A 14,053-nucleotide genomic window follows, 5' to 3' on the forward strand; every position below is an offset into this window, starting at 1 on the left:
CGGGCACAAAAACAAAACCCACAAATCGACCTCAGGACTCAGATAGACGCGGCGCGATTGGCTTGAATCTGAGCCTCACGACTAAAGCGGAAAAGTACGTCCGATGGAATAGGCATCGGCTTTACTCCCTCGGGGATAAACCTAACACTCTACTAGCCAGGAAACTTAATCCTAGACCTTTTAACCCAGCACCTCCTAAACTGAGATTACGGAATGGCCACACCTCCCAAAACCCGCAGCTCATAATAGAAGAATTTCATGCATTCTATTCTAAGCTGTACGAACCTCCCAAGGAATTTGAGGCGCAGGAGGCGGGAACATTCTTGCGGGATTTACAACTCCCCACATTGTCTAAAGATCACGCAGAGCTGATGGAGGCAGAGTTTACTGAGAGAGAAATTGCGGCGGCCATCAAATCCTTGAATCCGTCAAAATCTCCAGGCCCTGATGGCCTCTCGGGCCATTATTACCGCAAGTTTAGAGAGATTCTGACCCCTCATCTCTGCTCTTTTTACAATGACCTGCGAAGGGGATCCCCTCTACCTCCACACGAGAATCGCGCTTATATACATGTTATACCGAAACCGAACAAAGACCACGGTGACTGCACGAACTATCGCCCCATATCTTTGATTAATGTAGATCTCAAATTGCTGACAAAGATAATGGCCACACGACTGAATGGATTCTTGGCGGAATACATTCATCCAGACCAGTCGGGGTTTGTCCCCACTAGACAGGCCCCAGACCAGACTAGACGTATCATTGACATTATCTCCGCTTTGAACTTGGGTTGGGATGGGGGGGGACAGAGGGGCGCATTACTGGTCTCCCTCGACCTGCATAAAGTGTTCGATTCCTTGTCATGGGATTACTTATTCTTCATTTTGAGCAAATACGGTTTCGGGCCCAGCTTCTTGACTACACTTAAAATGATTTACGAAGCCCCCACGGCGACACTAGTAATTAAAGGCCATCACTCACCAAACATTCATATACACAGAGGGACCCGCCAGGGGTGTCCTCTGTCTCCCCTTTTATTTATCTTGGCCCTGGAGCCACTGGCTATCAAGATCCATGAACATCCGGATATATTAGGAGTCATGAGTGGGGGTCGGTAACACAAATGCGCACTGTTTGCGGATGATATATTATTGCTCCTCTCCTCTCCAGTTACTTCCCTGCCCAATCTCCATGTGGTATTACAACAGTTCACATCATTTACAGGTTTAAGGGTAAATCACTCTAAATCCCAAGCACTTAACGTGTCCTTACAACCCCATATTGTCCGAGCAGTACGGAGTTCCTTCCCCTTTCAATGGCAAGACAAGTCCTTGCCCTATTTTGGTATTGTGCTGACCCCTACTCTGACCACGCTCTACAAACTTAATTTCCCTCCACTGTTTAACAAAATAACTGCAGATCTTAAACGTTGGTCGAATAGCCCCCCGTCATGGTTTGGCAGGTTGTGCTCCGTTAAGATGATGGTTCTTCCAAAAGTGCTTTACCTATTCAGGACTCTCCCGATTTCTATTGATAGGCGGGAGCTCCTGAAATTTCAAGCAAAATTATTAGATTATGTATGGGGACATGGTAGACCTAGGGTGAACAGACAAACAATGTACACACCCAAAGCGAGGGGTGGCCTGGGCATGCCGGATCTGTTTAAATACCATCAGGCAGCATTGTTATCACAGTTAATTCGGTTCCATACACGCCAAGACAAACCACTCTGGATGCTGTTGGAATCCTCCCAATTCCCTAGAACAGAGATTAGCCATTTAATCTGGATGAAAGCAAAAGACAGGCCTAAGGTGATGTGCCCGACCCTGTCCTACTCTCTAAATTTGTGGGATAGACTGGCAACCACCCACGCCTTCAGATCTAGGCATGCCCCGTTAGCCCCTCTGCTTAATAATCCTCTGTTTGCCCCGGGTCTACGGCCTCAAGATTTTTTATGGTGGACTAATAAAGGTTTGCTGCGCATAGCTGACCTATGCGACCATAAAGGGGCCTTGTCGCGAGTATCATTACAAGATAGACATCAGCTCCCGAGGTCAGAATTCTATCGCTATACTCAGATAGCGCACTTTCTGGCAACATTAAGTCGCACTTCTGACCTCACTACGTGTACCCCAATGGAAATCGCCTGCAGGACATACGACAACCACAAGGGTCATATTTCCATGATATACAATATCTTATTCCCGACCTCTCAGAAGCTGCCTTATATGGAGAGATGGGAAAGAGATATGCAATGTACCTTGCGAATGGAAGAATGGTATAAGGTAGTACAAAGTGCATCTAGAGCCCTTATTAATACTTCTTTGATTGAAGCAAACTACAAGGTGATACTGAGGTGGTATATGGTTCCAGCTCGAGTGGCTGCTTTTGCTCCGGGGGCGTCCCCGCGGTGCTTTCGAGGTTGCAATGCGGATGGGACCATGTATCATATATGGTGGTCATGCCCTAAGGTGCGAAGGTTCTGGATACGCACGTACAATTTTATATACTCTTTGACCCGAGTGAACCTTCGGAAGTCGCCGCTGCACACGCTGCTGGGGCGCCCCGTGGAGGGGGCATCGAAGCCAATGAGAACGCTTATAGCTTTCATATTTGTGGCGGCAAGGGTCTCTATAGCTAAATCGTGGAGGTCACCAGTAATACCCTTTTATTTACTTAAAACTGTCCTGGATTATGGTGAATGAACGTCTATCGGCAATACTAACTGATAGAATGGCTTGGTTCAATAGAGTGTGGGGTCCGTGGATTAGGGACCTGGTTACAGTCTAATGGGTCTACCTGGCCCGCCAGGGCCGGGGGCCCCCCCTGGGGCCGGAGTGCATCCCCTCTTCTATCTCTTCTATCCTTTTTCTTCTCTTTCCTCTCTCTACTCTTTTTCACTCATCTCAGTCTATGATAGCTATCTCATTTGGTTTTTCCCTTCTCTACCGGGGGAGTTTTTGGTCGCATATGTGCCTTTGATTACAGTACGGTTATTAGGTTGTACTGATTATGGTACTGGAGCCGGAATTGAGGGCCGGATGGCGGGGTCCCAGTACTTGCCATGCCGCTCTCATATAGAGCAAGATAAACACTTGATTCCGGTATGTGTTGATCTAATTATTCTTTGAGCTACCTTTTAAGCCATGCATATGCGGACCTACCTTTTTTCTTACGGTTACTGTTATGCTATTTGAGTTGTATTATTATAAGATTTCTGCCTCTCTGTGTCTTAATGATGTCAAATACTGAGATTGTAATTTCTAAGTGGAAAAACTTGAATAAAAATATTGAAAGAAAAGATAAAAGAGCTGCTCACATTTTTAAAAACAATTAGTTTATGATGTAAATTACATAACGTGCTGTCTCTGTGTCTCACTACTGGCGGCCGCTGCTTGTTTCCCACCCAGTGTCTCTAGTTGCCATGGAGCCACTCCCCAACGCGTTTTGTCACTTCCGACTTCATCACAGGGGGTGTTTCTGCTGCTAGATATCCTCAGTCTTATGGGCAGTATTATTTAACCAACTTCCTCTGACCCCAGGTTATACTGGACCTGTGCTAGTTTTCGACTGGACAGTGGAAGGAGAGTAAGCACAGCAATGAGCTCATCTCTTTCATATTGCTCCTCCTTTTAATCGGCATGCTCCTTGTCAGCACATGAACTGACTGGCTCCTTGTATTGCTTCTTCCTCTCATGCTTTAGTTTTGCTAAACAGGGGCAGTAGAAGGCTAATACCATGACAAATGTAGACACCTCTTGCATCTAAATAATACATTTAATGATGTATTAATGATTAATGTGTGTCTTTTATATCTGTCCAGATTTCAGCCTTAAAGTATTTGTAAACCCTTGCCTTGTAAAACAACCCAATCAGTTTAAAACAGAAATGAAAGGCAAAACATTTGTGTGTATATATATATATATATATATATATATATATATATATATATATATATATATATATATATACATATATACATTATAGACACTTTTTTTTTATTTTATAAGTGATCATATAAGCTCTGTTCTCAGCTGCATAGGAGATATAGAGAGCTGTGGGAGGAAAAACAGCAGCACACTTATCATCCCAGTGAATGGCTGTGCAGGAGGGCAAGTCAGGACAAGTCTGATCATTGGAGGAGAGGGTTCTCAGCACAGCTAGAAAACTGACCACGCTGTGCTCTCATGCCTAGTATGGTCAGTTTTTATTATGAAAACCAGAGGGACTGGCAGGAACACCAGTGATTTCACACAAGGGAAGCAATACAAAGAGAACAGATTACTTTTTCATACATCAGGCACATATCAGCAATATGAAATGCTGGGTTTACCTATTCTTTAAAGGTTTTATATTGCACCATTACAAGTCACAAACAAGTACAATTTTATACTATGCAAGACCATCTTTGTCTTAATATTTTTTAGAGTATAAACAAGGATGACTACATTAGACAATTTGTGATGATTGGATGTGAAACATTTTTGCTTTTATGCTTTAGAAAAATACGTCAAAGTTTTGATTGAGAAATTGGCACATACCAGCTTGCTTCTGTACAGACCTTATAATCATATGTTCCTTGTTCCTTCTTTGCTTGTACACACAGTTCTGGCTCTTTCACAAATCACTTGTGCATCATTTCATCTTGCTGAACATCGTACTTTGTTCTTTCTTTCCTAGAAATGGCACCTTCGTCACATCTATCTGGGTCTATTGAAGTGGAAAGAAAGTTTGTTCCAGGTCCAGAAGTGGAGAAAAGCTTGTATGCACTAGGGGCTGAACTGCTTAAGGAAATCACATTTAGAGACTCTTACTATGATAGCCCAGATTTGCGGCTTACGCTTTCCGACTGTTGGCTGCGAAAGAGGGGAGATAGTTGGGAACTAAAGCACCCACCACAGCCAGGAGCTAGAGGACTAATTGGAGCTTTCACACAATACTTGGAGGTGACTGAAGAAGATAAAATTATCTGCAAAGTTAGTGAAGTACTGGGTGTCCCAACTCCCCCCAGCATAGAAGCGTTTTGCCTGAATGAGTTTGCAAGTTTCGTGACGCGCAGACGCAGCTTCCAGCTGCCTCTGGAGGAAAGCTCAGGCACCATGGCTGTGGTTGACCTAGATGAGGCTGACTTTGGTTTTGCAGTAGGTGAAGTGGAAGTCATTGTACAAATGCAGGAGGAAGTACAAAATGCATTTCAAAAAGTGGAAGAGATCTGCAAAAAGCTAGGTAAGAACATCAAAAGAGTCCCAGAACAAAGGGGTGGCACAATTTATATATTATATATATATATATATATATATATATATATATATATATATATATATATATATATATATATATATATATATATATATATACTCAAGTTTTATCAACATCTGTGCAAGAAAAAAAAAAAGGAATACAAAAGCTTTACCATCACATATCAGAGTACAAGGAAAATTACCCTCAATGTTTCCTCCAATATCACAATCTTCCACATGCACCATACTTGAAACACAATAGCCATAAAATCAGTGCAAGCAAAGACATAGCAAACTTTTTTTCTTAATAATTGATAACTATACTACTGTATTTTCACAATTAGTACATTATATTGGCAGAATAGGCAATATTTTGGAGATAAGAATTGGGCTAGTACACAAAACTGGTATATCCAGTATATACATATTTATCTCCCGCCTTCTGCCCACGATGCCTAGGCAAGGATAACCTCCTGGTCCTTCCTGGGAACAATGAGGATGCCAAAAATTATGAACATACCCCCTCCCCCAGCAGGGGTCTGGGGTGTCTTGCAAAAAATTTGGGGTACTCACTGGTTCTCTGAAATCTCATCAAAAAATAGTGACATCATGCCCCGCAATACAGAAGGTTTAGGGTAAGTATTTATACCATTCACACCATGTCCTTTGGGTTTCACTGCTCAATGTAAGCGCACCATAATATCATGCTGAATGAAATTCATTGTAATAAATATCAGGGGTCACACCAACATGCTGCCCTGATGTTTGCTGGGTGTGAAAATAAAACAGGCTACATTTATATTCAGCACCACACACTACATGTAAGGAAAACCAAAAGTATTTTGGCTTTTGCTGTGGAAAAAAAAATGCACATCAATGCAAAGCATTAAAAAATGCACTGGGGGAAAGTTTAAGCTGCAACTTTCTCTTTACCAGATTATTGGAGCTGGAGTTTAGGTGGACCCTGCATTCTGTGTCACGGTGTTGTAACAAAAAATTAATTTGGGCATACAAACAGAAGGCACAATTCTGTGTATTTAGCTGTATGTCTGAACTTCCTCTTTAAAAATAATCTGTCATCTTACCATTCATGGCAAAGAAAGTCTGTGCAAAGGGCCTCTCCCCGACCCCCTAATACTCACCTCTCTAGCACTCCTTAGCTACTTCTTCCTTCATGATTGTCACTAAAATATATAGTGTCATACACTAGGGCAGGGATAGGCAATTAGCGGACCTCCATCTGTTGCAGTCTCATCATGCCTCTACCTCTGGGTGTCATGCTTGTGGCTGTCTTGCTATGCTTCATGGGGCTTGTAGTTCTGCAACAGCTGGAGGTCCACTAATTGCATATCCCTGCACTAGGGAAAGCAGTGATCCCACTTTTCCAGGCATTTGACAATGATCGGGCCTAACGTCTGGCTGCTAGACCCAAGAACTGACTGGCAGGAGGTCACACCCCATAAATGGAAGAAGTGGATATTTTCTTCAGCTGAGGCAGTGAATGGAACTGCAGCGGAGCGCCGGCAAGGTGAGTAAGTGGATCACTTTGCCCTGAATAAATAAAGTGCAAGTGTCTCTTTAAAGCACAACAGGGCAACAAATATAGCACTGGTAGTAGTGGAGGGCTTTGCCTCCTAATTGTTGTAGCTAGTATTGTATACTGTATCATGCTTCTCTGGACAACACTGTGCTTTCAGCCTTCATTAAATCCTTAAATATCTAAACTGTCATTAATTTAAAATTTTAGTAGCTTATAAATTTAAATCCTAACTCCGGGAAAAGTAATTAAAAGTGCTACCCTCTGCAATCAAAGAATCCAGTGCTTTTTTTTTCCAGTGGACGGGGTAACAAAGAGCAAGTATTAACATTACTCAATGAATCTGCAACAGCCAGTGGTCTGGAATTTTTCTCTCTAGTGCTGGAATATGGGCATTCCTACCAGCAGTCATGTCCCATCCTGATGACCTGGCAGCTAGTCCTGCACCAAGAGGGGCAGCTTTTGAGGACTATCACAACAAAAACCAGTGGGAAGGAAAAATGCTGAACTGTGGATTAGGTTAAGTATTGCTCTGTGTTAGTTTATCCTCTAGACCAGTGGTCTCCAAACTGTGGCATTTTGCTTGCCTTTATACAGCTCTTGTGGCACTATTCCTTCCAATGACACCAACGATGGGGCACTATTCCTCCCACTGATACCAATGATGGGACACTACTTCGCCCCCGTGATGCTAAACATGGGTTACTATTACTATTTTTCACGCCCACTGGCCACAGTCAGGCCCGCTTAGGCTGCATTCACACCTGAGCGTAGCGTTTTGTTTTTATGCATAACTTGCAAGTTTCTATGCGGTGTTTTTGAGCTTTGGCGTTTTTTTATTAGCCAATAGAGAAAACTATTATCTGGTGCATCATTTGTTGATAGGTATTTCAGCTTTTTTAGCTTTTCCATTAGCTTTTATATCTTTTTTTTATTATTATTCAATTATTATTATTTTTTTTTGTTAAGGTAAGGGGTTAGAGTTAAGGTTAGGGTTAGGTGTCACGTACCTTGGTTCGAGCACCCCTGAATGTGGTGACAGAGGGACAAGGTTTAAAGAAGCACAGGTGCCAGTAGCTTCATAACAGGTGACTGCCACAGTTGGGGGACATAGCCAAGGTGAGCCAGGGTCATACACAGTAAGACAACATGGTGGTCAGGAGGCGCCTATGTTTCAGTGCACACTGGATATTAGCTTCAGCCCGCCTGTGTGCTGGTGCACCTGCATGAATTAGCTGTATGGGAATGAGCAGTAGCTGCAGAAGAAGTAGCATTACCTGTATGAGAATTAGTATTATCTGAACTAGCTTCCTGACATAGGATTTTTTTTTTTTTAGGGTGTTAATACTACTACTACTAATAATAATAAATACATGTAAAATAAATAAACAAATAAAAAGTAAATCCTAAATAAATTAAATGATTACTAAGTAATAGTAAATAAATAATTAACCCCCAATCTTAACCCCTAACCCTTAAAAATATAAAATAATAATAAATAACTAAACACCCTAACACAAAATAAATACATTTATTATTTATTTTTTCTTGTTCGGGTTTGGGTGTTTATTATTATTATTAATAATAATTTATTTAATATATTTTAAGGCTTGGGTTTAATTATTATTTATTATTACATATTATAAATGTATTGTATTTATTATTTTTAGCTATTTGTGTACTTAGTTTACATTGATTTATTCATATATTATTACTATTTTATTTTTAAAAAAATAAAAAATTTTCTTAATTTGAGAAGAAAATCATGGAAAAGCGCATGACAAAATGTGCAAATGCACACAAAAACAAGTGACTATGGCGTTTTCATTCATTTCTATGGGAATAAAATCAGGCCCAAACGCTCAAATCTGCCCAATTCAAACTACAAAAAAAGCTCCAGAACTTTTTTAAACTTCAGGTGACTTGGAGTGGAGATGTGAACCATCTCCATAAAGAATAATTGTTTTTTTTTTCCTCCAGCATTTTGGAGCTTCAAGCGTCAAGCTACAAAACGCTGAGGTGTGAACGGGGGCTTAATGACGTGTACACACGATCTGAGTTTTCATTGGAAAAATCTTGGATGGTTTTTCCGACTGAATTCCACTCATGCTTGGCTTGCATACACTGTCACACAAAAGTTCTCGGGAAACTTTCGACCGTCAGGAAAAAAAACAGATCAAAAAAGCACGTTGAAGCAGTAGGCACTTTAATGTGTGCTGAAGTTGAAGCAGGTGTAACTGAGCCCTAAGGACTGAACAACAGTAAAGTGGCCCTTTGTTTACAAAGATTGGAGACCACTGCCCTAGACATACACTAGGCACACTTAGGGCCTGGTGCTAGAATATTTTGTGCCCTAGGCAAGACCAGCTACTTGCACTCACATACCCCACCCCCCAAAAAAAAGGTTGCAAATGCAGTCTGTGCGGGGATGCTTTCTCACCTCCTTGCCAACATTAACTCCGTGTGTAGACTAACCATGGAGCTAGTAGGAAGTGATGTTGCGCACAGCACGATAACTCATTGGCTGGATACCTCTTATTCCTGGATTGGCTGAAGTCTGCAGGAGACAGCCTTGTCTCCAGCTAACATCATTCAATCCTGCAGCGGTATGTGGAACGTCAGTGCAGTGTGTAGGGAACAGGGCAGCCATCAGAAGTTTTGGGGCCCCTTAACCACATGCCCACCACCGCACAATGATATATGTCGGCACGGCTGGGCAAATGGGCGTACAGGCACGTCCCCTTTAAAACGCGGCATTGTGAGCGTGCCCCCGCTGCATACACCATGACCGTCCCTACAGACTCGATGTCCGCTGTGGGCCCGCAACCGTGTCGGAGCAGCAGAATGGGGAGATGCATTTGTAAACAAACCATTTCCCTGTTCTGCCTAGCAACATGACAGAGATCTACTGCTCCCTGTCATTGGGAGCAGTGATCTCTGTCATGTTCTAGTGAGATAATCCCCTCCACAGTTAGAATCACTCCCTAGGACACACTTAACCCCTTGATCACCCCCTAGTGTTTAACCCCTTCCCTGCCAGTGTCATTTACACAGTAATCAGTGCATTTTATAGCACTGATCACTGTTTAAATGGCAATGGTCCCAAAACAGTGTCAAAAGTGTCTGATATGTCTACCATAATGTCACCATCACAATAAAAATCGCAGATCACCGCCATTACTGATAAAAAATAAAAATAAAAAAATGCCATAAATCTATCCCCTATTTTGCAGACGCTATAACTTTTGCACAAATCAATCAATATGCGCTTATTGTGATTTATTTTTTATTTTTTATTTTTTACGAAAAATATGTAGACGAATACACATCGGCCTAAACTAAGAAAGAAATTGTTTTTTTAATATATTTTTTCGGGATATTTATTATAGCAAAAAGTAAAAAATATTGCTTTTTTTTTTCAAAATTTACGCTCTTTTTTTGTTTATAGCGCAAAAAAAACAAAACGCAGAGGTGATCAAATACCACCAAAAGAAAGCTCTATTTGTGGGAAAAAAAGGACGTCAATTTTGTTTGGGTGCAACGTCGCATGACTGCGCAATTTTCAGTCAAAGCGTCGCAGTGCAGTATCGCAAAAAGTGCTCTGGTCAGGAAGAGGGTAAATCCTTTTGGGGTTAAAGTGGTTAAACAGCTTTAGGCCTGGGCCCCCTGGGTCTGACCCCCTTACATTAGAGTTTATGCCCTTCATTAGGGTCCCCAAAGTTCCCCCTTACATCAGTGTTCCCAGAGTCACCCCCCCCCCCCTTACATCAGGGTCCCAAGAGTCCTCTGTCCTTAAATCAGGGTGCCCAGAGTTCACCCCTTACATCAGGCTCCCCAGTGTTCGCCCTTCCATCAGAGATCCTACATTCATTAGGATCTCAAAGTCCAGTCCCCCCTTACATCAGGGTTCCACAGAGCCATTCTCTTTAAATCAGGGTCCCCAGAGTTTCCCCTTACATCAGGTTTCCTAGAGTCCTCCCTCCTTAAATCAGGGACCCCAGAGTTCCCCCTCACATCAGAGTCCCCCTTTCATTAGGATCCCCAAAGTTACCCCCTTACATTAGGGTCCCCAGAGCCCCCCTTACATCAGGGTCCCTAAAGCGACCTTACTTCAGGGTCCTCAAAGCTCCCTTACAACAGAGTCGCCCCTCCTTAAATCAGGGACCCCGGGGTTTCCCCTTACATCACGGTTCCTAGAGTCCTCCCTCCTTAAATCAGGGACCCCAGAGTTTCCCCTCACATCAGAGTCCCCCTTTCATTAGGATCCCCAAAGTTACCCCCCTTACATTAGGGTCCCCAGAGCCCCCCTTACATCAGGGTCCCTAAAGCGACCTTACTTCAGGGTCCCCAAAGCTCCCTTACAACAGAGTCGCCCCTCCTTAAATCAGGGACCCCGGGTTTTCCCCTTACATCACGGTTCCTAGAGTCCTCCCTCCTTAAATCAGGGACCCCAGAGCTTCCCCTCACATCAGAGTCCCTCTCTCATTAGGATACTCAAAGTTGCCCCCCTTACATTAGGGTCCCTAAAGCGACCTTACATTAGGGTCCGTAAAGTGACCTTACATCAGGGTCCCTAAAGCCCCCTTACATCTGAGTCTCTAGAGTCCCCCCTCCATAAATCAGGGACCCCAGGGTTTCCCCTTACATCAGATTCCCCCTTTCATCAGGATCCCCAAAGGCAGATCCCCTTACATCAGTGTCCTTGGAGCCTTCCTTACATCAGGGTCCCTAAAGCGATCTTACAGCAGGGTCCCCAAAACCCCCTTACATCACGGTCCCTTGAGCCCATTCCCTTTCAATAGGGTCCCCAAAGTTAGAAGGGAAGAGCAGAGTGGGGTAAGGAGAGTGGAGAGGTTTAAGAGAATAGTTGGGGTAGTGGAAGGGGAGAATTGTGAAGACACTAGCTTACATTGGGATCTATTCCTTCTCATTGCAGCAGTCGACTACAGAACAGGTGGAAGCAGGAAGGCTAGACACCAGGACCAGATAGGTTTAAAGGAGGAACTTCCTCTGAATGCCGAGGCATGGGGGAGGGGCAAGCATGTGATTGGTTGCTAGGAAATGGGCGGCCCTAGAAACCAAATGCTGTCAGCTGCCGTTCATTCAGGGACAGCTATGATTGCTGCACAGCCTACACTGTTGCTGAGTGTCATGGCTGTGGCAGCAGATACGCTGACTATTTGGGCAGGATGCTCTGGGGGGGTTTGAACCAAGCAACAACTGGCTGTGGCTGCACCCTAGGCAGCAGTGCACCCTAGACAGCTGCCTATTTTGCCTAGTGGTAGCACCAGCCCCGAGCACACTAGATCCTTTTAGTGTGCCCAGGAGGGAGACATTTTAAATTATTTTTACCTGCCCAGAGTTGAAGGCAATTACTTAAAAGGCTTTAAGCAATTACTTTTAAAAAAATGTTTTTGCTTTTTTACAGAAGGTGTATTTTATAGTATAGTAACAGTAATGCCCTTAACTCTTCCAGGTGTTTTCCAGGAGTCAGCAGTCCAAGGGAAAGTATCAACATTTCTTCGACTGAATCGTATTGAACATTACAAGCAGTTGATTGAGGCCCATGTAATTTGACCTTTGCAAGATCCACGCAAGAAGCCGTGTGTGCACTCCAATAATTTCTGACAATAAAGCTCTGTACAAACTGCTGGTGCTATATAAATCCTGTATAATAATTGTAATAATAAAAATATTGATTTGGTCTTTGTGTAGAAAACCACTAATGACTAAATCTGGCCACAGACAAGGATGATTGTCAGCAGATCTGACTAATTATGGATGGGTTGAAAAATGACAGCATGTCTATGGGCCAATCAGAGACCTCTGTAGACACACCTTGGCCAACAAATCCTGAGAGTCAAGAATAAAACGACGTCAGCTGACTGTTGATGTTCTGCCAAGATAAAGCAGCAGTGCCAGGTCTCATTACTCTGTTTACCGGTTCATCTCTCAAATTTTAGTTCTACCAATCATGTCTGACTTAAACAAAAAGGCTGCCTAAATACAAACATACGCTATAGAGAATCTGTAATCCAGCATATGAAATATAATTGTAATAATATCCCTCTGATTATGGATATAGAAGCTGGATTGGTTGCAAAATTGCTGGGGTTGGGTGGGCAGCTGGAGAGGTGACAGATAAGAAAAAACTAAAAAACTAAAGTACAATAACATTGCTTTTTATGGAAAGAGAGAAGATAGGGAAAGTGGTAGTAGAAGTTATAAATGCATTTGCAATCTTAGCAATGTCATTTAGTTCTGAGTATAGGTGTCTCAGCTGTAAATGGGTGTGTTTCCCTCTTTGGGTACATAGGGTAATAGAATCAAAGTTCACCCCTGCTTGGAGAGGGAGTGAACAGTAAGGAGGGGGTGATGTGATGCAGAAGCAGAGGAAGGTGCAAAGGAGAATAATAATGAAATGTACTGCATAAGTGGGATCAGTGAGTTTTGTGGGGACCAAAGATATAAAAACCCACAAAGCTCACTGCCTGAAAATCTGCAGGAGCTTCTTTGGTGTGTTGGGCAGCCCATTCAAGCGAATGGGCTGCCCTGTGCGCATTGAAAAATAGGATTTTTTGTACTCACCGTAAAATCTTTTTCTCTGTAATTCCCTGTGCCTGCGTGGGTTTCCTCCAGTTACTCTGGTTTCCTCCCACAATCCAAAGACATGCAGGTAGGTGAATTGGCTTCTGTCCAAAATTGGCCCTAGTATATGAATGGGGACCTTGGATTGTGGGCTCCTTGAGGGTAGGTACCAATGTGAGTGTACAATGTACAGGGATAGGGACAATTGTAGACACTCACTCAGGTTGAACTGGATGGACTGGTGTCTTTATTCAACCTCACTAACTATGAAACCCTCCAGCCTGCCATCCAGTCATCAGTACGTCAACAAGCAGTATAACGTAAAGAGAAAAAGGAGGGGTGGGTGCTGTGTCGGTCAGTGAATTACAGAGAAAAGGATTTTACAGTGAGTACAAAAAATACTATTTTCTCTTATATTCAACGACCGACACAGCTCCTCTCTTAGCCATTGGGACGTCCTCAAGCAGTGCCAAACGAGGGGTGGGAAAAAAGCATAAAAAACTTCATCCACCATGGCAAGTGGGAACTAGTTAAACTTTACCCAAAAAAAAACAACAGTGCGTGGAAAGAATCCACCACAAAACCAGGGTACCCTCAACAGGAGTGACTACCCACAACCGCACCAAAAACTGAGGAATGTAATGCAACATTGCATTAACTTAACGGTACTGCGTTTTTATCGGAA

General features: G+C 42.9%; 1 protein-coding gene across 3 annotated transcripts in view; it reads left to right on the forward strand.

The window, feature by feature from the left end:
- THTPA (thiamine triphosphatase) overlaps positions 1 to 12,484 on the forward strand; it is a 68,637-nt gene extending 56,153 nt beyond the window's left edge. For all 3 annotated transcript variants that reach the window (XM_077469195.1, XM_077469186.1, XM_077469203.1), the window contains exons 2-3: positions 4,684 to 5,229; positions 12,257 to 12,484. In XM_077469195.1, coding sequence (XP_077325321.1) covers positions 4,686 to 5,229; positions 12,257 to 12,357 — 645 coding nt within the window. In that variant the 5' untranslated portion in view covers positions 4,684 to 4,685 and the 3' untranslated portion in view covers positions 12,358 to 12,484. The remainder of the gene's footprint in view (positions 1 to 4,683; positions 5,230 to 12,256) is intronic.
- The last annotated feature ends 1,569 nt before the right edge of the window (positions 12,485 to 14,053 follow it).

The sequence above is a fragment of the Lithobates pipiens genome, unplaced genomic scaffold (assembly GCF_037356315.1).
Source record: "Lithobates pipiens isolate NorthernLeopardFrog02 unplaced genomic scaffold, aLitPip1_a1.2 Scaffold_11, whole genome shotgun sequence".
Lineage (NCBI taxonomy): Eukaryota > Metazoa > Chordata > Amphibia > Anura > Ranidae > Lithobates > Lithobates pipiens.